At 37.5% G+C, this 24,335-nt stretch overlaps 1 protein-coding gene across 5 annotated transcripts; it reads right to left on the bottom strand.

Annotated features, from left to right (window-relative positions):
• Positions 1 to 318: 318 nt before the first annotated feature.
• Positions 319 to 24,253, bottom strand: COLEC11 (collectin subfamily member 11). 5 transcript variants are annotated; one of them, XM_058177941.1, is made up of 7 exons: positions 18,633 to 24,253; positions 15,432 to 15,523; positions 7,309 to 7,380; positions 6,100 to 6,171; positions 4,960 to 5,013; positions 4,545 to 4,640; positions 319 to 4,394 (listed from the first exon to the last, which is right to left on the bottom strand). In XM_058177941.1, exons 1-7 carry the CDS (start codon positions 18,773 to 18,775, stop codon positions 3,985 to 3,987), a joined length of 939 nt encoding a protein of 312 aa, XP_058033924.1. In that variant the 5' UTR covers positions 18,776 to 24,253; the 3' UTR covers positions 319 to 3,984. The 5 variants fall into 5 exon arrangements, with proteins under 5 accessions (XP_058033924.1, XP_058033935.1, XP_058033951.1 ...); XM_058177952.1 differs by having other exon boundaries at positions 319 to 4,376; XM_058177968.1 differs by having other exon boundaries at positions 15,432 to 15,581; positions 18,633 to 18,772.
• Between the last annotated feature and the right edge of the window lie 82 nt (positions 24,254 to 24,335).

Below are 24,335 nucleotides of genomic sequence, written 5' to 3'. Positions count from 1 at the left end.
TAGAAAATTAGAACTTACAAGTTCTTATCCTAGCATTGCATTTAAAAGATTGGATTTGCTGCCAAACTGTAATGTTTAATATGAGCAAAAAGGGAATTGTTACATGGGAAGTATAATATACATATGAAAATAGAATGGTCATAGAAGAAAAAGTCAAACTTTGTGATACTAAATAAATTACCAGGTAAATTCTCTTTAAAATTTATTACTGGTACACTATCAGATTCTAGCTTTTGTAGAAAGTTAAATGTGGGCAAAAGAAAAACTCACAACAAAATAAGATAAAACATTTTATTCTCTTATACATAAGATATTGATAAGTATTTTGAAAGCAAACATACAAAAAACAAAATTATTGTGTGTTCATGTGTTAGTTGCTAACAATAGTTTTTCAGAAAGATATGTTCAGTCTTAGAATCATTGATTGTTAGGATTTGAAAGTTTCTTAAATATCATTTACTGGAACCTATTGCCAGTTTGTCTATATTATGCTAAATATGCAAATATTATATTTTAGGTATTTATGTATTTTTTGAGATCAATATCCTACTTTTGAAAAAAAAATGTTTTGGTCCTTTATATTTTTCTTCTTCTATATGAACTCAAGATTGTGTACATCGGTGGGCCATAAAGTATTTCAGATTCAGTTCCAAAAAAATAGCTTGGAGCACATGGAAATGCCAATTGAGCAGCTTGTCTGCAATTCTTTAAAGAAATTTCATTTTTTCTTGGACCTTGTCGTCTGGAACTGTCATATGATCCAGGGAAAAATATAACTCCTTTAATTATGTTCACATCCCCAGAAGCACTTTTAGGGAAGTGAATTTGAAGCACTAAATAGCACTACTACATAGAACTTCACTTTTCACAATCACTTTGTGAGATAAGTTGAGAACTAAAGATCTACCCATTTATCAAATCTGCTTCTGTGGGTCCTCCAAGTCATTATGTAACATCTTTACTACTAGCCTATAGCAACACACTGAAACAGTCTGTGAGGACTCATTGGTATAGTGGTAGCAAGGAAGAGTCATGCAAACTGAAAATGTTTTGTTTCTAATGTACCCTGCAGCTCAGTACAGCTGATTCAGTGACTTATTTAGAAATGCCATAACAATGTAGGTCAATGTAGAAAAGTTTAATATAGCAAAATAAAGTGAACCTAAACCAGAACTATAATCAAACTATAGCAAATATTCAAATGGAACATCTTTATTAATTATGTTTATTAAATAAGCATATGCAGTTTGTTATCCATACACATGTCTAAAAATCATTAACTGACTTGTTTCCTTGTGCTGCTATAAGCCACTGATAGTGTTTGTGGTAAAGAAGCTGTAGGATTCCCCAAAAGTCAAGCAGAGACAGTTAATCAGTTTTAAGTTTTGTTTGCATGCTGGAGTTAATTTTGTAGCTCATTTATATTAATAAACGTATCCCAGTTTACTTCCAACACTAGCAACCTTGAGGAGCCAATTAAATTAATATCCATTTCTTACAGCTGGGATTTGTCTCAGACTTCATATGGATTAATTTGTGCTGATGAAATAAGAACATGCTACATTTATTTTTGATTTCAGTCATTTCATGTGCACCTCCTCAATTGTAACCCAGGTAGAAGCACATTACATTCAGTTGAATATGCTTCTGTCATGGGATTAAGAACTCAGTCATCCTAATTACAGATACAGAATTTCACTAGAGTTAATTTATAGTTGTAACTAATCTTAGTCTCAGATGGAGTAATGGTTAACATTAGATAAATTAATTCAAATTTTTGTTGTTTAATACCAGGATAGGTGATACTCAGCTTCTCCTTGCCTACAATGGCAAGAATAAAGAAAAGCCATTTAAAAATTATATATTATCAGACCTTGGATACAAAAATTACAACTATTGTACTATATAATAACCTATAGATTTTTAAAACATTAAATCTTTGCTGCCATCTGCTGCTCATTAGACTTCGCAGCCCACGCCTGGTCATCATGAAACCACATGGATAACAGAGATCTGCTTATTCATTTCTTTAACCCTAACCATACATACATAGATATAAGCATGCCAGCTACTAAATCAAGAAAATAGTTTATTCTTTCTATAATGTTTCTTTTAATTTCCTATTGTCAAGTTATAGAGTATTAAATGCTACTTGGACTGTTCACTTAAATTAATTCAGTCCAGGAAATCTACAGCTGCAAATGTTTTAAATGTTAAATATTAAATATACTAGAGAATATAAGGAACTAGTGTGCTAAATTTCAGAAATTACTATTCTCCTGAAGATATATTTATGAAACCACATCAAGATGATTTCTTGTTTAAAGAGTAAGTTTTTTGTATAAAAATGGAAATCATAGACATATTATTTAAATATCCTAAAAGAATTGTTTATCTTTTATTCATCTCAAAAGTGAAGTAATTGAGGGTTTTGGCTCAAGGTATAGGTTTCTGGACCAGAATTAAGTTTAAGCCCAGTGATTTCAAACATTCACTAAGCATTGCCTGAATGTGGGCCATATTTATTTCAGGAATGAAAATTGTATCATCACTGCTCTTTCCTTCTAAGGGGAATTGATATTTGAAATACCTAAAAATACCTAGATTATATTTACAGCTGTACAATTCTAATATATATTTCTAAACATCTTATAACCCATCACATTAACAGCAAATAGGGTTAGGTTTAGTTTACAAACTAACATCTTTTGTTGCTTTTCCTGATATTTACATTTTACTACCATTGTTCAATAACTTCTCAATGCTGCATTTAAAAGTTTTTTTTATGTTCCTGTGTGCCAACTTCTATCCATATCACAGTCTTCACAACAGCGGTAATCAGCTGGGAAGCACTTTTACAAAGTCCTATTGAAAATGGTAAAAGTCTTCATTTAAAAAATTAGTGGATTTCTGAGTAGCTTTGCTATGTAAAACAGTTTATTACATTGTTAGACACTTCTTTGTGTATTGCACAGGAATGAACCTACCTAGTCAGCCATATATCTTCAGCTATGCAAGATATATTTCGCACTTTTACCTGTTGCATGGACCGCTAAACAATGTGATTCCCTGCATGTGTATATACTGATACATACAAAGAGAAATAATTTTTTGAGGCAAAACCATTAAACATATCGTGGGTTCGTATTTTCTACAGGTAAAATGACAAAAAGAGGAGTTAATTCTAAGTCATCCTGAAAAAATGAGTTTTTCTAAGATTAAAACTCCGTAAATGGTTTCATTAATAACAAAAACAAATCCTAATGCCAAATAAGAGTGAAGTAAACCCATGAGAAATAATACTTTCCTTCTCCACAGTGGGTAACTATAAATAGCCATATCTAATAAATAAGGTTTATTTCCTACATTACTTTTCTCTTACCTGTACCCCACTATACTTACAAGTATAGAGGGAAAGGTCCATACTCAAAACCTGCACAAAAGAAAGAGAAATTTTAACAAAACTTTTTAATTTAATCAGGGGCCGGGATAGCTCAGGCAATAGAGAAGCCTGTTATTAAAACACAGAGCCTGCAATTACTGCAGGTTCGAGCCCGGCCCAAGGTTGACTCAGCCTTCCACCCTTTATAAGGTAGGTAAAATGAGGACCCAGATTGTTGGGGGGGCAATAAGTTGACTTTGTAAAAAAATATACAAATAGAATGAGACTATTGCCTTATACATTGTAAGCCGCCCTGAGTCTTCGGAGAAGGGCGGGGTATAAATGTAAACAAACAAAAAAAAAAATTATGTATGTGTTGATGATGGGATTGCTGGAAAAAATGTGAATGAAAGGATAGATGAAGATAAAATTATCTTGGGATTGTTTTACACACTGATACAAAGGATCTCATAAACAAGAAACCAACTTCCATATAAAATCAATCCCGAGATTGGAGTACTGATGACAATAGTTGGACTGCCCAAATTATTCACCTTCCCCCAAAGAAATTCATATAGAGAGCCTGACAGGGGGAAACTTTATTAAACATTTTCTTTGTCAAATTCACATACAAAATTCATTGTAATGTGACATGCCACATCATTCCAGCCCCCAGAGGTGATCATTTCTACACAGTCCTCCTCATCATAAGCATTATTTGGTTCACCACTGCTCCACTTGTTGAAGGTCTGCATAGGGGATCGGTCCGAGTAGACAAAGCTGCCTTCTTTCTCAAGGTCATTAATGCCAATGAAAACTCGGCTGAGGCCAGCTTGATTGATGTAAGAAGCAATAAGATTATTGGTGGCTTCATCCTTGGGCATGCTCAGTGTCCCTCCTCTTCCTTGGCAGTAGAGTTGGGCGTCCACATACCGCTTCTGTTCTTTCACCAGCAGGTATGTCTTATTATCTGTCTCACGCACACCAGCAACAGCTGCGGGGGAGGGCAGTGCTGAAAAGTGACCACTTGCATTTCTATAAACTTACTTAATGCATTCCATATAAGACAGACATAGCTGACCAACTAAAAAGCAAGCCAGGTTCTTCTGAAAGCAATTCCTTATATTTAGGAGGGGAAATATGTTTCCATAAACATTCCTACCTTTTTTAATAAACTTCAGCTCTGTTGTCAGCAGGGTCACTTGATTATCCATTTTACCAATGGCTGTTCGTAGCTGGCCACATTCACAAGGAATACCTAAAAAGTATAAGAGCAGTCTAAAGGCCTATTTAATGGAACATTCTTTTTCCATGAAGCCAACCCAATTTTGACAAAAATCCTGTAAACCAGATATAAGCGCATTACTATAATACTCTTCCTTCTGTGTTCAACAACAACCAGGTTTAAAAGTCATATAAATTTGTATTTTGATTGTTCTATTCTGGTTTCAAGTGCTCATCTTCTCTACACAGGCTTCCCATGGAGAAGACCATAGGAATAATAACCTTTTTTCTGTTACCTGTGTTTAAGCAGGGCTTTTCTGTTCTAATAGTCAGCCAGTTCTGATATAATTTACCTGGATCTCCATTAGGACCAGGTGGACCTATATCTCCATTATCTCCTTTTTGTCCTAAGAAAAAAGACAATTCATCATAAAAATAAGTCCTGAAGGATATGATAATAAGCCTTAATCAATATATTAAATTTTTCCTGATACTAATTTAAAATATACTGGTTAGCATGGTTAATAAATCAGTTAATTTGGAAGAAATATCTATAATTTTCTTTGACCCATATCAACAAACTCAAATTCATACATTTATCTTATTTCAAATTCATACATTTATTTTATTTCTAAGTCTTCCTTACATGTGGCTTTTAAGTTAGTTTTTAAACACATTGTGTTTCCCAAAAAATAAGACCTGGTCTTTTTTTTTTGCGTCCACCTCCAAATGAGGCAAAAAGAGGTATTATGCCTTATTTTCAAGGGATGTCTCTACTGTCTCACCTCATGGCGGCAACACTGAGAGCCCCACCAAGCAGGAGCCCATGTGGCTGCTGCCAGCCCACTTCTTCTGCGGCTGCTTGCTGCTGCTTGTGTCTGGCGCCCCCAGCCTCCGTTTCACCATCTGAGGCCTTCATGAGATTGACTTGCAGCATTCCCCAGCTTCATTTTGCCATCAGAGGCATTCAGGAAAGGCCTCGGCAGCGAGAAATGAGCTTGGACGTTGCCTCTGACAGTGAAACAGAAGTCGGGGTGCACATTCATCAATCTGGAGCTCGTTTCGTGGCTTCAGAGCCTTTTCCTGAAGGCCTCTGACAGTGAAATGGAGACCAGGCATGACGTGCGCCACTGGTGGCTAGCAGCTGCAGAAGAAGTGGGCCGGCAAGGTGTGGCAGGTGTCGGAGTGTGCAAGGGCTGGCTGCAACTGTCCGAAGGTTAAATGGTTGTGGGGCATGTGGGGCAGCTCCATCCCCCCCATACCCACCCTAGCTTGATTTTTACCCATGCGCCTCTCCTCACCCTTTGCAACCAGGTGCAACCGAGTGGGCAGGGGGTCATAACTAGGGCTTATATTAGACGCACATGTAAAAATCAAGCTAGGGCTTATTTTTGGGGAAATATGGTGCACGCGCGCGCACACACACACACACATATAGTGAAAATTAAACAATATATTTTTCAAAGCTTAATACAGAATGAAGAAAAATATACCTTTTGAGCCTATGGGACCAACTTTTCCATGTCGCCCCATGCTACCTTTCTGCCCTTTGTCTCCCACTTCTCCTATAATATAAAAAAATAAAAAGAAAATTAAAAGGACTTCTGTTTTTATGAACTTCTAACATTGTATCTGTCTATATTGTAGCATGTCTTAATTAAAACTAAATCTAGTTAAAGCTGAAAGGAACAGAATGTGCAAGAGCAAAGAGAGGATAGAAAGGAAAGGAAGAATGTGTGTTGAAAGAATGACTTCCAGTTATCATGGTCCACAGAGAGAGTGCATCATATTTGCTTGGAATATACGTGCTAAAGAGAAAAGGTTAACACAATAATGATAATTCAAACCAGCATGTGTTTATAAACACAAAAAAGCTCCAGATAAAATGAATCCATCGTTATTATTGGCTTGTGTCATTTCCTTAGAGCTTAAAGCTTCAGAGACAACAAATTAGAATTGCAAACTGCTGGTTTTGGAAAATTTTACTTGAGAAATGTTTCTCCCAGTCTTTCCTATCCTTCCAATCTTGTTAGGCTGGAAGGGCATGTTTAGGATCCCACTGCCTAAAGAATGCCAGCTGGGCCCAGAAGATATGCCTTTTTTCCTCTAGCATCTGAACTATGGAACATTCTCCCTCTGAAGATAAGGCTAAATATGGAATTGCAGTTTATCAAACACAAAAAACAAATAACTTTTCCAGATGACAGCGTGATTCTTAACTCTTTAATTCTTTCAAGCAGTAATTTTTCCTCTTCTCCAGAAACAATTATTATTTGAGGCAAGATCTGGCATCTTTCACAATAATGAGGTTGCTGTTGCAATCAGGGTGAGGTCTGCTCTGCAACTCTGTGTCATTTTGGGCTGCTGTTAGCTTGTCCACTCCCTATCTCCCCCCCCCCCCGCAATTGCTAGTACACTTTCCTAATTCTAGGCACCAAAAGAGGAGGAACAGATCTAAATATTTCAATATTTTATATTTTCCACTACAAAACGCAATCAACACAATATACAGTAATTCTCAAATAAACCATTCCACATGCATGGTAGTTTTAATAAATCAAAAACTTAACATTGAGTTTAATTAGGTACAAACCTATATATGCAACTGTGATATTAAAAAAATATACACAAAAAGTATATTCTCCATTTATTATTAAGCAATATTAATCCAATGCTTAATCCATTTGTAAAATAAGATTTACCTTTTTCCCCTGGAGGTCCAACTCTTCCAGGACGGCCTGGAGCACCTTTTTCCCCCTTTTCTCCATTTTCCCCTATTATGTAATAAAACATAAGGTAAAACCAAACAAATTATTCAAAATTCATTGGTATTATGGTCATAATTCAATTTTTGTAATGAAAATGACAGCATCATTCATATTGTTCGTCGTCTCTCTGTATGTAGTGTTCTTCTCATTGCTTCAGCATTTCTATCAATGTTTACATCTATAAGGTTTTTTTAAAAAAGGAAAACAGAAAAAATAGGTGTTTTGCTACAGAACTTCAAACTTTATAGACAATGGGAACGTAATGGATTTCAAGAAGTAAGTCTAAGAGAAAGCTATATACAAATTTCAACTAATAGAAGGGGGAAGTAGTTTGGCTTTTGGTTTGGTCTGAAGCAACTAGATGGCAAGAAGAAATCAAAGTTCTCTGTCCCTCTTTCCTGTTATCTTGTGATTGTCCAGGTTTTTCACATTAAGGATGCTCTTATATTAACACTGTTGAACTTTAGGGCCATGATGGCAAACCTATGGCACGTGTGCTGGAAGTGGCACACAGAGCCATCTCTCCGGGCACACCAGCTGTTGGAACTTGCTCTTCCAGTTTCCGGCACGGACATGCACACCAGCCAGCTGGTTTTCACACACTATGCGTGCCAGAAACTGGAATACCAGGTGACAGGTGTGCATGTGCATGCCGGAAACTGAAAGCTCAGCTTCCCGGCGTGCACATGCGCACCGGGGAACTTCTCTTCCAATTTCCAGTGCTCCTGCACATGCGTCCTGGAGACCTGCTCTTCCGATTTCCGGTGCTCCCCCACGTGTGTATGCTCCCGTTTCGGCACTTGGTGCCGAAAAGGTTCACCAACACTGCTTTAGGGTGAAGAACTCATTCATTCTACTTCAGAAAATAACTTTGGATAGAGCCTGATTATTTGTTAAAAGTGACCTGACTATTGATTGCACTCCATACCCAGAACATTCCTTATATTTTCTCCTCTAAGGACTAGATTAGATTTAGTTAGAGTATCTGAAGATACTTCAAGAACCTACATCATTACTGAGCTAGTAGCTATTATTTTGTTTCAGATAATATGCCACTCTTTCCAAACATGTTTACTCAGTAATATCAAACATGTTTAGTAAGTAATATCACTACTATACAATCACAGGATGACCATCAGGCGTAACACTCATCTAGGCAAAGCTATTGCAATTACAGTAATAACAACTGATTATTACTGATCAGATACTCTACATTTACTCAGTGCCTATTCTGTTATTTTTTTCTTTAAAAATGTTGAGATATCAGGTTCCTTGACCTATAATACAGTATAGAACAAGTTAAGGAGTCATTGCACAACAAAACAGTGAAGGTCCTTCAAATACCTTCAGACACTAATACTAATACTAATACTAATTAAATCTAATCTCCTTAGGAGTGACAATATAAGGAATGTACTGTCTGAAGTGCAGCAGTCAAGGTCACATTTAGCAAGTATCCAGAGTCTATCCAAGGTTATTGTCTGAGGTAAGGATGAATTATCCTTTAGCAAAAAGTTCAACACTGTTAATGTGAGTGCCTCCTTATTTATTTATTTTATTTTATTTATTTTATTAAATTTTTATACCGCCCTTCTCCCGAGGGACTCAGGGCGGTGTACAGCCAAGATAAAACACGAAATATATACAACTTAAAACATTTAAAACCTAGCAAATTACAAAAAGGCTGAATATTAAAATTTAGTTTTAAAATTTTAAAAATATTAATAAAACCCCAAATTAAAATTTGACACTATTATGCCAGTCCCGCTTGAATAAATAGGTGTGTTTTGAGCTCACGATGGAAGGTCCGAAGATCAGGCACTTGACGTAAGCCAGGGGGAAGTTTGTTCCAGAGCGTCGGTGCCCCCACAGAGAAGGCCCTGCTCCTGGGGGCCGCCAGCTGACACTGTTTGGCGGACGGCACCCTGAGGAGACCCTCTCTGTGAGAGCGTACGGGTCGGTGGGAGGCATAAGGTAACAGCAGGCGGTCTCGTAAGTACCCGGGTCCTAAGCCATGGAGCGCTTTAAAGGTGGTAACCAAAATCTTGAAGTGCACCCGGAAAACCACAGGAAGCCATGGAGCGCTTTAAAGGTGGTAACCAAAATCTTGAAGTGCACCCGGAAAACCACAGGAAGCCAGTGCAGGCTACGGAGTAGTGGTGTTACGTGGGAGCCACGAGCGGCTCCCGTTACCACTCGCGCAGCCGCATTCTGGACTAACTGTAGCCTCCGGGTGCACCTCAAGGGCAGCCCCATGTAGAGAGCATTGCAGTAATCCAACCTAGATGTAACCAGAGCGTGAGTGACCGTGCATAAGGCATCCCGGTCAACTGGCGGACCAAGCGAACTTGGTAAAAAGCTCTCCTGGAGACGGCCGCCAGATGTTCATCAAAGGCCAGCCGTCCATCCAGGAGGACGCCCAAGTTGCGAACCACCTCCTTTGGGGCCACTAACTCGCCCCCAACAGTCAGCCGCAGCTGACTGTACCGGGGTGCCGGCATCCACAGCCACTCCGTCTTGGAGGGATTGAGCTTGAGTCTGTTTATCCCCATCCAGACCCGTACAGCTTCCAGGCACCGGGACAGCACTTTGACCGCTTCGTTGGGGTGGTCCGGGGTGGAAAGGTACAGCTGAGTATCATCAGCGTACAGATGATAACTCACCCCGAAACCACTGATGACCTCACCCAGCGGCTTCATATAGATGTTGAACAGGGTAGGCGAGAGAATCGACCCCTGAGGCACCCCACAAGTGAGGCGCCTCGAGGACGACCTCTGCCCCCCCGTCAACACCGTCTGCGACCGGTCAGAGAGATAGGAGGAGAACCACCGAAAAACGGTGCCCCCCACTCCCAATCCCTCCAACCGGCGCAGCAGGATACCATGGTCGATGGTATCAAAAGCCGCTGAGAGGTCTAATAGGACCAAGGCAGAGGAACAACCCCTGTCCCTGGCCCTCCAGAGGTCATCCACCAACGCGACCAAAGCCGTCTCCGTGCTATAACCGGGTCGGAAGCCGGACTGGAACGGGTCTAGATAGACAGTTTCCTCCAGGTGCTGGGGGAGCTGCCATGCGACCACACTCTCTACAACCTTCGCCACAAAGCGAAGGTTGGAGACCGGACAATCATTTCCCAAAATAGCTGGGTCCAGGGAAAGCTTCTTGAGGAGGGGCCTCACCACCGCCTCTTTCAAGGCGGCGGGGAAAAACCCCTTCCACCAAAGAAGCATTTATAATCCCCTGGAGCCAGCCTCGTGTCACTTCCTGAGCAGCCAGCACTAACCAGGAAGGACACGGGTCCAGTAAACATGTACTTCACCTTACTGAGGGTAGCTGGCAGCAATAGTGCAGAAGTGCAGAAGTGTAGCTAAAAACAAGGAAGGAATAGTAAGGTGCAGCTACACGTTTATTGCAGGGAACAGCAGTATCTCTCATGCTATCTAGATTTTGGTAATAGCATCTCAGACATATGGTCATTTCAGATGATGTAGTCCTTGGTTCAACTTCTTAGTCCTCTCAGAAACTACTTCTAACACCTCTCAGAAGAAATATGATTGGTCTGCAGTACTAAGACTCAGTTTGCATAGACGTCAAGGACACATTGGATTTCAGCCAACAGATGAAAGACTCTATATCTCATTAGTGTACATCTAAGCCAGGGAGATATCCCCCCACCCCCGACAGTTTAGCTCATACACTGATGACTTTTTAGAGATTTTACATTAGCTGCAGTCTTCGTAAGTTGGCCATTTTGTGCTTCACTGCATTTCTTCATCAATCTCCTTCACCATTATAACTACAGCTTTTAATTAGAGAGACTATGCTGAAGCATGAACAAATTTGGGATTGTTTTTTCCTTCGAGCTTTCATTTTTTTAGTTTTATATCTCAGTGTTCCCGTTTCCTTGATAAAAGAGCAATTATTGCTAGAACTCAGAATCATGCATAATTCTTAGCTCTGGCGTGGCAGATTTTAGCAGACTGTTGTTGTTTTTTGTTTTTTTCAAAACACTGCCAATTGTTCAGGCAGACTGAGCAAAGCAGTGCAGTTTTTCTAACCATAGATCGATAGGAAATGAAAATAAACTACTTCCAGTGTGATTTCCAAAGTAAGGGTCAAGATGCAAAGATTGGACCAATAAGAAATAGCATATACATTATTAAGCAAACACACACAAAAACCCCAATTTATTATTATTGACTATTTTTGTTCTTCTATAAGGACCCATATTCTTTCTTTGACATTGAGAAAGATCAAGACAATAGGGGTGCGTAGAAATCAGTGCTTTTCACTGAGGAAGAGGCATTCCAGAAAGGCAAGGAAGCAATCTGGGAAAGTGTCCAAGGACAGACTGCTAGAGCAGGTGAGAAGCACCTGTGCTCCTTCCTCCTCCTCCTTTCATGACCCTCCCTCATCATCAGGGCAATCCAGGTGCCAATCAAACAGCAGCATTGGGATGAGGCAAGACAGAGGGAGGACAGGATGGTTGCCAGAGAGCTCTGCAGCCATAGGCTGAATAAAGAGAACCAAAGCCCAGAAGTCAAAGTAAAAGGGGAAAGTTAGACAGCACACAGGAGAAGACGCAACAGGAAAGTAAACAGCAGCTGAGAAAGCTAGGGAGAAAGCTATGTTTCTTTCCTTCCTCATATTGGCATGAGGTAAACAATGAGCCATTTCCCTCAGATGGAGCAAATATTTGGAAAAATACCGTGTTTTCCCAAAAATAAGACCCTGTCTTATATTTTTTGAACCCTGAAATAAGCCTTATTTCTATGCCCTCAAAAGCCCAATTGGGATTATTATCAGGGGATGTCTTATTTTGGGGGAAACGGGGTAGGAAAAGAATGAAGAAGCTCTGCCAGGAACAAAGAACAGAAAAGATTAAGAAAAAAAGTAATTTCAATGGGTCAGAGATAGAAAACAGGAATTTTTTTAAAAAGACAGATTGAACTCTGTAGAAAACAAGTATAGTTCTAAAGAGAGTAAAATAGTGATACTGTATAGAGGGATTCAGACAACAGAAATAGTAAGGTTAGCAATAAAGATATTGGAGATATAGAAAGATATGAGATTTTTCCTTTTGAAGAATCAGTCTTTTTAATTAATTGTCCACATTTCCAGCACTTTGTATCTATTGGGACTTTATTAATATAGTTATTGGTGGTTTTAAAAAAAATGTGTCCATGCTTTTCCATCATACATACAACCCTTTAACGGAAAGGAGTGAAGAAAACAATGCCTATATTCATGTCTTGTTCTAACCCAGGTTTTGTGGAACAAGATATGCTGGGTTCAGATTATGAATAAGCATAACATAGTTTATAGGCTGAACTCATTTATTTATTTATTTACATATTAAACAAATGTATATGGCCACCCAACTCAGACAAAGGTAACACTAGCATCTATACATTAGTCAAGATTTGTTAAATATATTGAGTTAAATAAAGCAGAGTCAATTTTACAACTGAGAAAAGCAATTATGTTCCGTTAGTCAATTTCTGTTTCATTTCCTCCTTTTTTTCCATATTCCAAGCTTCCTCACAATAATAAAAGACTGCTTGTTCAGTTCAGGATGCAAAGTTATTATAATCTTACAATATCTGTATGAAAAAGTTAGGAAACTAAATCCTAACTTAGTTTATTTGCAAATCATACCAATGCTTTCTCTGTTTTCCCACAAAACTATGCAACCTTCTCAGCCTTAATTCTTCATGTTTAAAGGCTTTTTTCTTCTGTATAATTGCTCAGCCCCTGGTTCACAACTATTGTGGAACAAACATCCAGATTATTTTAAAAATGTATTGTCTCCTTTTTTAGTAATTCAAGTTGGAGAATATACCCAATACTTCTTCCTTCTATTTTTTCCAACAACCCTGGGAGGTGGCTTGAGCTGAGAGGAGAGTGACTGGCCCAAAGTTACCCAGCTGCTTTTCATGCTTAAAGCAGGACTAGAACTCACAATCTCCTGGTTTTTAGGCTAGCACCTTCACTATTAGACCAACTGGTACATGAGCAGAACATCTTTATAAGAAAGGAAGTGAGATGCAAATCAGCAAAAATGATTATATATTAGAGATCTATAATGATTTAATAATAGAAATGTTCATGAAATAGAAAATATATTCTGTTTAACACCTAGAACAAAAGAATGTTTCAAATTGGCTGTGTTATACAGATAAAACTTGAAACAGTTTGAGCAGAATATTTTTGGTCTCCTGAATTAGTTTAATTGGAGACCATGGTAGACATAATTATTACATGATATAAATTGCAAAAATCTGATATAGAGGATACTTTTAAAAAGTTAAAAAATAAGTACAGTATCCATAGGAAATCCACAGCACTTTTCTTACTCAATGGAATATTTAAATTAGAAGCAAGCATCCCATTCCCCTTCTCAAGCATAGAACAAGCAGAGGTCATTTCAGTTACTTTAAATAAACTCTAGGTCAATTAAGGTTTTTTTTTATGAGTGCAAAAAAATTGCTGGTACTTTTTAATTGCATGAATAACTCTAAAATAACAAAATACAAGAAACAGGCATGGCCATTTTGACTTCGAATGTTTTGGATATGTATTATAATTACTGTTTGGATTCAATTCAAGGTTACATTTTGGAGACAGGGAGCTATTTCTAGCAAAACTGACCCAACTGTGATTCCATCTTTTAGGATGAATTCATGAAGATGACTTTGAAGCACTAAGAAGCACGACAGTATTTTAAACAACGTTTTATTGTGGCATGAGTTTCTTCAGAAAATTCATTTATTTCATCTGATTCATTGAAAAAATAAAGTAATAAAGCAGTACAATGGAGAATAAGCTCACCAAAAAGTTAACAAGAATACAAAGAGTACATCCTGACATCAAAAGAAAATATGAATCACACCCCCCCACACATACAAAATCTACATTAATGGAATACTGTGAAAAGAAAAATTAACAGAGGCTGCTAACACCAACTTGGGGCAACAGTTGTAGCAGTCATTCAGCTATATTTATATTGATAAGAGAGCTGACGATTTTCCTAATTCCAGTAGTCCCTTTAATATTTCCACAGTTATCTCAAAATCAGACTTGTATACCACACATAACAGTTTTCTCTAAAATCTTTGGTAAAAAGAACAAGAATAAAAAGCTTTATTCCCAAAGGGTTTCTACTTCTCCCAGAATTGACCATTAAATGTATGAGGGTGTTAGGTTGTCCTTCATTTTTATTTTGTATCGTACCTCCCAACTTCATTGTAATTAAATTAACATTTGCTTACACTGGTGGCAATTCTTATTTTCATGATAAAAGAGCTCAGCCCTGTTGACGACTACATATCAAATCATTGATCAAGCTACTAAGATAAGTTAGTGATATTTTTCAGAGTTTGGGCACTTCTAAACATAGAATATGGTTAAAGTAGAGAACTCAAGAGTAAGTCACTAATAATTAAACATACCATTTCCAAAATATCCACTCTATCTAACCTTGCCCCTCTGAAACATAATAAATGATCAAGTAATGCAGTCAGAGAATGGGTCAAGAATGGCAACAAACCAATTAATATTTATAAAATAAGGACAAGAAAAAAGAGAAATAAGGACTGTTACTGTCCTCCAAATTCTACATTCTGCTTATGCAAATTAGACCCATTCTCTTATAAAATATTTGTTAGGTTTTTGTTGATGTGCAGGTATCAGTACGTTCTAAGAAAATGAATTTGTTATAAATGTGGAACGAAAAGCAGAAAAGGGCCAGTATCCAAGAAAAATTAGAAAGATATACAGTATAGTAAATAAGATTTGTGTGGTTTTTATTGGGAATTCTGTGGATGGATTGTTTATGACCATCCAAAGCCCTCTATGGTTGTTTGCTTAAGTGGCAGCTCAAATGATCATTTCATTATTGTAGGCCAATTGCCCCTGACTAGGAAAAGCTTAAGAGAAAAGTTAGCCTATTTCACTAAGAGAATGCAAGTCTGCTAATAGTTACTAGAATGCCATCAGAACAATAAAAATGAACAAGGAATGTCGGACCTATTTATGGGAAGAGATACACATATTACCTTTGAGGCCTGGAACCAGAATCTGAACAGAGCAGGATTCCTCTGCAATATGCTGAGCATATCCAGATCTTGGCAGAGACAGGAATGCAAGGCTAATTACAGAGACAAAGAAAACCAGATCACTCTTCATAATGAGCTTGTCCCTTACTCCTAAAGGGAGGAAAAATGAATAAACCATTAACAGGGATTCTAAATACTTCAGACGGTTCTAATATGTTCACTATCTTCTAAGGACAAAATAACCTTTACAGCATATTAAAAGATATATTTAATATATGATAGCTTGCTAAGTTGCAAAATTTGTTGCTATCTTTTTGGTAATATGTTTTATTGGGAAGGGACACTCAGGTTTCAGCAGTGAGAGTCTTTGCGACACATATATTTTCCCTAGATCTTACAATCCATATTTAAACCAACAGAAAAGAGTTTGGCTTGGTATACTTGTTCAAAATTCCCAGAAAAAAAGAATGGTCCTTCATACACACTCACAAAAAAGGATTGGAAAGAAATACTTAATTTAGTGCATGATGAGAGTGATCTACATAAAGATTCCCTGGGGAAGTCATGAACACATTTCTACACTGCTGTAAAAAATTCAATTGAAGAGAAAGCAAGAATCTTTGGGAAAAATCCCAAGTCCAAATGATATGATGGGAAAATGCATAAAATTGCCTTTTCCTGCAATTTTTAGTCAACTAAGAGAAAGAATAAAGACTAAGATCTTTTTTGTTTTTGAATGAAGCAAAAGCTGTGTTTGGCAAATTTGGCAAGAAAAAATGACAATGCATACACTACCTCAGTTTTCAGTTATTTCTACCAATCTTGATCAGTTCATATAGCATTCCACAAAGATAGGAACATTGTACTCACTGGGAAAAATGGCAAGAACTCTTTCTGTCCTCTGTTCTTAAATTGTATAACACACACTTGTAATTTTGTGATATTACTGAACTATGTTCTAGGAATAAGGCATAAAGAGATTTGTCTGGGATTTTCAAGGATGGCCATGGTTTAGGACCGGGCTACTTACGGGACCGTCTACTGCCGGCCTCTATCTCCCAGCGTCCGGTACGTTCCCACAGAGAGGGACTCCTCAGGGTGCCGTCAGCCAAACAGTGTCGACTGGCGGCCCCCAGGGGGAGGGCCTTCTCTGTGGGGGCTCCTACCCTGTGGAACGAGCTTCCCCTCGGGCTTCGACAACTACCTGACCTTAGGACCTTTCGCCGCGAACTTAAAACCTATTTATTTCGTATGGCTGGACTGGCCTGATTTTAAATTCTAAATTTTAATTTTAATTGAACTTTGATGGGTTTTAAATTTTTATGGGGTGTAATGTTATTTTAAACTTTCTGGCAAATTTGAATCAGTTTTTTAAGGGTTGTTTTAATTATGGTGTATGTTTCTGTTTGTATTTTATTTGCCTGTTCACCGCCCTGAGTCCTTCGGGAGAAGGGCGGTATACAAATTAAAACATCATCATTATTATTATTATTATTATTATTATTATTATTATTATTATTATTATTATTATTATTATTATTATATAAAACTTGTGGGCAATACAATTTCTTCTCAGTAAAATTTTGAAATTAGCTATTGCTTAATCTCTTCATTCTTTTCTCAGGTTAATGAATTTTATCAATTGAAATAGACTTTCAGAGCAGCTTGTCCTTTCCTGACATCAGCCTTTCATATATATTGAATCAGCCATCATACTCTATGCAACGTATCAGGAGCGTTGTGAAAAATACATGGTTGTGCCTATCAGAACTGACCTATTCATCAAGTCTCCAGGACAGACAGATGTTTGTAGACATTCAGTTCCATATAATCAAGAAATCAGAATCTACCTGTGTTTTGGACATTGTCTTGAAATGTTTAATGTAATTATTGCAATTTTACTTTAATAAATTTATGTATTTAATAATGTAATAAATCTGTAGGAGGATGGAAGAAAGGGTATGGGAAGAAACAAAGAATTCTATTTTCTCTGTAACTTATTCCTCTTCATACTATTTGTTCTTTTGTGGACTGAAAAAAGTTCTAGAGTTGGGAAATACATAATTCATTGTGCAAATTTGTTTGCCTTAGAGGGAAAACAAAGGGAAAACAGGCAACTCTCAATGCCTACAGAAACAATTGCAATATTTTAAATTCATCCTTTTCTGTGATCGTCTGTTTTCTTATTTTCTTTTCTTCATCTCCATAACATTTTCCTACTTTGCCCGCCCATCTATTTGCATTTTTCATTATTTTCAAAACTCTTCCACCTTCTATTTTTGTTTTTTAGATTTAGCCTTCCTGTTTTGTTCCTTTTCCTGAAATAGACTTATTTAGAAATAGCACTTAATTTTAGCTAACTGTACTAAAACATTGATCCACATTTTTTCCAAAACAGGGGGATCTGTTCCAAAAATTGGTTAGCAATAGTAATATAGTACAATAAACTTGTTTATGAGAACCCACAGGGTAGCTCACATTCAATCCTGAGTGATCATAAAGTAGTCAGAAACTTGAGATCAGGGTTCAAAGTTAGAGACTATAAATTATAGCCTAGTTGGAAGTGATAATTTTATGGTTTGCCTACTTGAAGAGGACTGGTTTAGGGAAGGATGCTCTAGATCTCTAGCAGCTGCTTGAGAGGAAAAATTAAATTTAGAGTACTATATTCCACATTCTTTAACCAACACTTCATAGTCTATATTCTATACTGCTTAGCAGTGCGGAGACACATGAGAGGGAAGAACCAGGGCTGAACTTTTCAATTCCAGATATTGTACAAGTTGTGAAAATTATGCTTTGCGCTTTTGTATCATTTTATCTATCTCTTACATAGTTCCTCAAAAAACCCCAAATCCAACCTGCCTCTTTTCCTTACACTTTCTGCTATACACTCTGTACCAAGAAACAACTCATTTTATAATAGCACAGCATACAATATATACTTCTATGCAATCCTGAACACTATATAAATCGATTTCAGATGTTTAATAACTTTTTATATGTAAAGGCATGAGCCAGTCTGTAGGTCTATGACATTAGATGACCTACATTGCAACAATTCCAGACTGACCCCAACTCAGCCCGGATCTGAAAGTCAGTAGTCTCTTTATCCAGCTTCCATGAAAAAAAAAATGTTTCACAGTCTACTCTCTTTTAAAGCAGGGTTTTGGCTGGCACAATCATCTTAGCATCACCTACCTTAGATTTGCTGAGAGAAGAGGCGCTGTAGCTGAGCTGCTGACTGAAAGGGCACTGTACCACAGATGGACCTCATTGCTAGTATTTACAAAAGTCCAATAGGTTTTAATTTGAAGCGGGCTCAACTCCTGCTCTTCGACCATTCAGCAAATCAGGCCCAAGTTTGCAAGCGTTATCTATAAACAGCTTCCTGTTTGAAACAGCTCAGCTGTCCAGCAGGATGTTAATTAGGAGCAAAATGTGTGGGAATGTGGCAACGACCCATGATATAAACGGCTGCTTTTGGCAGGGCGCATTTTGGGAATGCAGGACACTTCTCTTTTCGCCTCTCTTGCCTTCCCACGAAAATAAGCCCCTTCATTAACTCTTTCATGACTAGTATCAGATAGCAGCCATATGAATAGGATCCTAGTAGAGCAAAGGTCTTCTAGGTGCCTTACTTGGGTTTTGAGCATGGATATTCAAAACGACCGTAAGGACCCAGAGCTAAGACATTAGTGTTACACATAAGAGTGGGTGAATTCTAGATGGTGCAATTTTAGCTAGAGTCAAGAATATTTAGCTCATAGGAAAAATAACCTATGACAGATATGATAACTCATGGACAGATTCTGCACAGCTCCTTCTTTAACTCATTAGCTCATTATATGCAAATATTTTAAACCCAGTAACATACCTATTCTAAACTGGCACAGTCCTGGATACCAGGACCTCCTTCTGAAGGAAATGTGGATGAGTTTATGGATTATTTCAGTAAAGCTCATTGTCCCTCGACAGCCTGCAGTACAAAGCCTCAGTAAAGTGCCCCTAGTCTGGCATAGACTACATTAGAAAACAGAACAGTTGAATCCCCACTTTTCCCCACTCTAATGCAATATCAGCCTGGGACAGAAAGACACTTTCTTGATACTTTATGCTTCGCCAAGGTAGGCAATCTGAAATTTCTGCATATTTTCTTGAAACCCTGCTGAACATATCTGAAAAATAGTGTGCTTTCTTTCAATATTGAAACAGGAAAATTTCAACAACTCTTCTCTGACCTAAAATAGGCTTAAAGGGTTTTTTTTTAATTGCCAAAGCCCACTAAGAACTCCCCAGAATTTTGCCCCAAAATCATAGCAATATCATGATTTCCACTGGATCCTGCAAGCCCAACTGTTTATGGCAGGGGTACTCAACCTTTTATACCTACCACCCACTTTTGTATCTCTGTTAGTAATAAAAATTTTCTAACCACCCACCGGTTCCACAGTAATGCGCCATGTATCGTCATCTGCGCATGCCTCTCGCGCATCGTGGATTGGGTTTTGGGGGGGGGCACCGGCTACCAGCTCTGCTTGTCTGTTACAGCTGGGTGGTGTGTGGGGGAGATGCGCGAGCTATTCTGGGACAAGGCTCTTTTGTTTGCAGTCACAGTATAGCGCCATGTAGTTTCACTTATGTAACGTGAACTAAACTTATGCGCGGGCGATACAAATAGTATATTTTCAGAAATTTAAATTGTCACGGGGAATTTGATGAAAACCTAATGAAAATGTTTTTAAATAATGCTATGAACATTTTTATAAAACTCAATTAAATTTAAAAAAAGGAAAGTGCTTTAGTATCGGACAAAATTGCTACTGCCCACCATGAAACTGGTACGCTCACTAGTGGGCGGTAGGGACCAGGTTGACTACCACTGGTTTATGGGAACATCCACCAAAAGATTGCTAGTCTATCTTAATATTACATCAAACAAGTGTCTTCTAAATTTACTGAGATAAGGTGCAAATTTATAAATATTTTTGAATTAAAACATCTAAATTAGACACCCTTGTTCATCCCTGTCTTAATTGTTTCAAGTTCAGTTTTCAAACATGAACTTCATGTAGCTTTGTCATTTCTCTTAATGCAGAAGTGTCAAACTAGCGGCCACGGGCCGGATGCATCACACACAGGCTAGGCCACACCCACCCCAGCTCCGCAAAGGCAAAAAAGTCACAATACATCATGTGACATCAACGTGAGTTTGACACCCATGCCTTAATGCATGTTTAAAAAAACAGAGTAAGTGAGGTTATTTTTTGTAAAGGGTATATAGTCCAGAGCAAATGAATATAAAGGCACAGAACCCCACATGCTTGCCTCTTTCTCTTCGTAAAGCAATGTCTTATGAGAAGTTACTACTGGAAACGAAGGAATGAGATCCCATATGTTCCGTCTCTCAGCAAATCTTTGATTTTCATTATTCCTGAATACTTAATGAACGGTCTTATTAGACCTCATCTTTCAGCAGCTACTATTTCTGGAGACTAAAGAAAAAGCTGCAACCAAACCAGGTAGAAACTGCTTTGGGACAGATGATGTCCACAGATTATTTTGATACTGCAGATGGTTTCCATTAGAAATGACAGCATATGAATGTTTGTATTAATCATTTGCACCTGAACTATTCAAGAATCCACTTTGGCAATGATTTATGTTTTCTAATAGAAATTACTTCAGCCATAGAGGTATAGGGCACTCTATGAATTAGAAAGATGCCAAAGGTTAGAGAATTTGACACCTACAACATGAATAAGTTCAGCCTAGCATTTTAATTTTCCACTGCAAAACACTCCGCAGAATTATCATCTGCAGACACATTGACTACAAATAAAACATGTAATGAAACAAACCTTCAAATTAAAATTATGTTAACTGAAAAATAATTCGAAAGTTTATGGCATACATTGGCCAGTGATAAAAAATATAGAGAATAGTGTAACAAGCAAATCAAACCTCAATTATTTAAATCTGCTAAGTGAAAATGAAATTGTACCAGTTTTGAAAAACTTCCATAACTATCTCTGTAAAGTATAAAAGCAACTAGGCATTGCATTCAATCCACCACTCCTATCTAAAGAAAAATGTTTAATATGCAATTAAAACAAAGGATTTGACAAAATGCAGGTTTGTTAAGAAAAACATAGTCAAGATAGAACTGGAACTCAGAGTATTTTTGTTTCATAGATAGAGCCAAATGAAGGCATACCGAGTATAAAATTCCATGGCTCAAGAATTCAATTTTTTATGTAGATTCTTGATTTCATGCCTTGAGGTTTTTATAAAAATGGTAAGGTCAAGTGAATACTATGTAGCAGACTCTTGGGTTCTATGCTGTTCCCAGCAGAGCAATTAAAACCTTAGGCAGCAAACAGATTTCCCACAATGCCATCAAGAATTTTGTCTGTATTAAGACTATGCTACTATAATCATAGTAACACTGTTAAATGATCCAATGAAGTGGCAACATTTTGCCCATTTTATAATTGTTGTTTCAAAACAATTATAATCATTTTAATGGGGAAAACAGTTGCAAGAGATGCTTTTTATATATTGCTCACACTTCTCGGCAGTTCCCATGAAGTCTAAAAATGTATCAGCTGACTGAGCTTCCAAAGTTTCTTTTGGCAATGGTTCTGGGAATGAGGACAAGTTCACTTTGCATTTATCTTTCCTTTCCCTTTTTAAATCTCCATATACACACATACAGAGTGGGACACAGTGGCTCAGTGGCTGAGACGCTGAGCTGGTCAATCAGAAAGGTCAGCAGTTCAGTGGTTCGAATCCCTAGTGCTGCGTAATGGAGTGAGCTCCCGTTAATTGTCCCAGCTTCTGCCAACCTAGCAGTTTAAAAGTACATAAAAAATGCAAGTAGAAAAATAGGGACCACCTTTGGTGGGAAGGTAACAGTGTTGTGTGTGCCTTTGGCGTTTAGTCATGCCAGACACATGACTACGGAGACGTCTTCAGACAGCACTGGCTCTTCAGCTTTTTAACTGAGATGAGCATAGCCCCCTAGTCGGGAACGAGTAGCACATGTGCGAGGGGAACCTTTATTTATTTATTATTTATTTATTTAATCATATTTATATACCGCCCTATCTCCCAAGGGACTCAGGGCGGTATTTACCTTTATGCGCACATATACAAATGTAGTTCTTTGATCACTCAGTGAGGACAAATAGGATAAAAAATAGACCAAAATAATCTGCAATTATGAGAATTCAAATGCAGTTTGTTTACTTCACCGTCTCCCAAACATGAAGAAAGCCATCATAAGCATCAGTTTTCATGTTTCTATCCACAACTGACAGATATTTTATAGCAATGAATCTTTGCAATAAAGCCCTATAAATAAAACTTGTCAATATTCATTAAAATACTGTGGACATTGGTTATAGGAAGACTGCATGTTGAATAGTGAATGACAGGCACTGAAGTTTTTTAAAAACCTTTCACTTAAGGTTAACTTAAGTAAAAAAAACCCTAATATTGATGGGTAAGGATTTCTCCAAAACATTAAATATAAATCCAGAAACAAACATGACTGAATTGTGCAGAAGGAATTGGTGGAGCTACCTATTCTTTAGTGTCTCCTATCTTTTGAACCTGAATTCAGCTTGCTTAATATTTCAAAATCATGAGTGTCCTATTTAAGTAACATCTCACATATTCTCAAAAAAGTTCTTTGAAAATTAGGTGAATAGGTTACCACGTAGAGTGATCTCTTCCCCTTCTCTGGGGTTTTTAAAATATATCATCTATTGGTAATGTAGTGAATCCTGTTGTATGCAGAGGATTAGACTTGGTGATACCTTAACTCCCTTCAACTCTGTTTTATTTAAAGAAATAGAACAAAGCAAGGTGTAATTTTCATTAACATCACTGAGTTGATGGAATGCATTTATTATGTGCTTTGTTTCCATCAAGTGCAGACTATATAACATAACATATAAGTCAACTTTTAGGTAGTTTCAAAAAGTTTGAGAAACTTTTTCTGCATACGTTAAATCAGGTATCTCAAATTCCCAGGTTACGAATTGGGCTATGCAAGCAGTAGGTGAGCGCACAGCTCCATTTTTGTGAGTGGTGGGCACACACAACCACAACTCATGCAAATTGAGTTGTGTGTGTGCCACTGCTCACAGTGAATCATACCCCCCCTCCACCTGTCTGCCAAGCTGGAAAAGTTGGGGATTGCTACCTTAAATGCTTTACATTATAGCCATGCAGGTACCCACTCAGAAGTCCCAAACTCAGCAGGCAAATGGATATAGGATTGAAGTTTTACAAGCTTTTCAGGAAAATCAGTTCAAAAACTGTTTAATGATACCCTGCTTAACTTCAATCACTCTTTCACATCTCTAAAAATATTTGCATATGATTAATCTGTAAAAACGTACCTGACCTATAACCCAAAAAGATTATTGAAGCATTAACTGCATCAGGTCGTTTTAATCCAAGTTGCTTTAGTATTCTAATACAGGACATTAAAAACATTTGGCATAACCAAGTAATTTAGAAATATGTTTAGGTGACATTTATTGGTGGCAAATCAAGACATGATGAATTTGTTAGATTTTACACTAAACCAAACCTTTCAGCTCCTTTCATTACAAATCCTGGAATATTAATTTTCAGGATTCAGTATTTAATCTTCAGTATCATTTAACCCTCTTACCTCCAGTTTTGGGATACTTAAAATTAAAAGATAGATTTCTGATGTTATCACAGAAGTTCTTTGGCTCTCTTGTCACTCAATAGGAGAAATCAAATCCAGAATTTTATTATTCAATAGGCACCACAATATGATGGCACAGTAGAACTAATTGTAATCATGACTTTCAATTATGTCCTTTGACCAGATATAAATTTGTTACCTATGTCATCTTTTCA

This window comes from Ahaetulla prasina, chromosome 1 (genome assembly GCF_028640845.1).
Source record: "Ahaetulla prasina isolate Xishuangbanna chromosome 1, ASM2864084v1, whole genome shotgun sequence".
NCBI classification, from domain to species: Eukaryota; Metazoa; Chordata; class Lepidosauria; order Squamata; family Colubridae; genus Ahaetulla; species Ahaetulla prasina.
The sequence above is the reverse complement of the archived record's forward strand: the minus strand, read 5'-3'. Positions and strand labels throughout refer to the sequence as shown.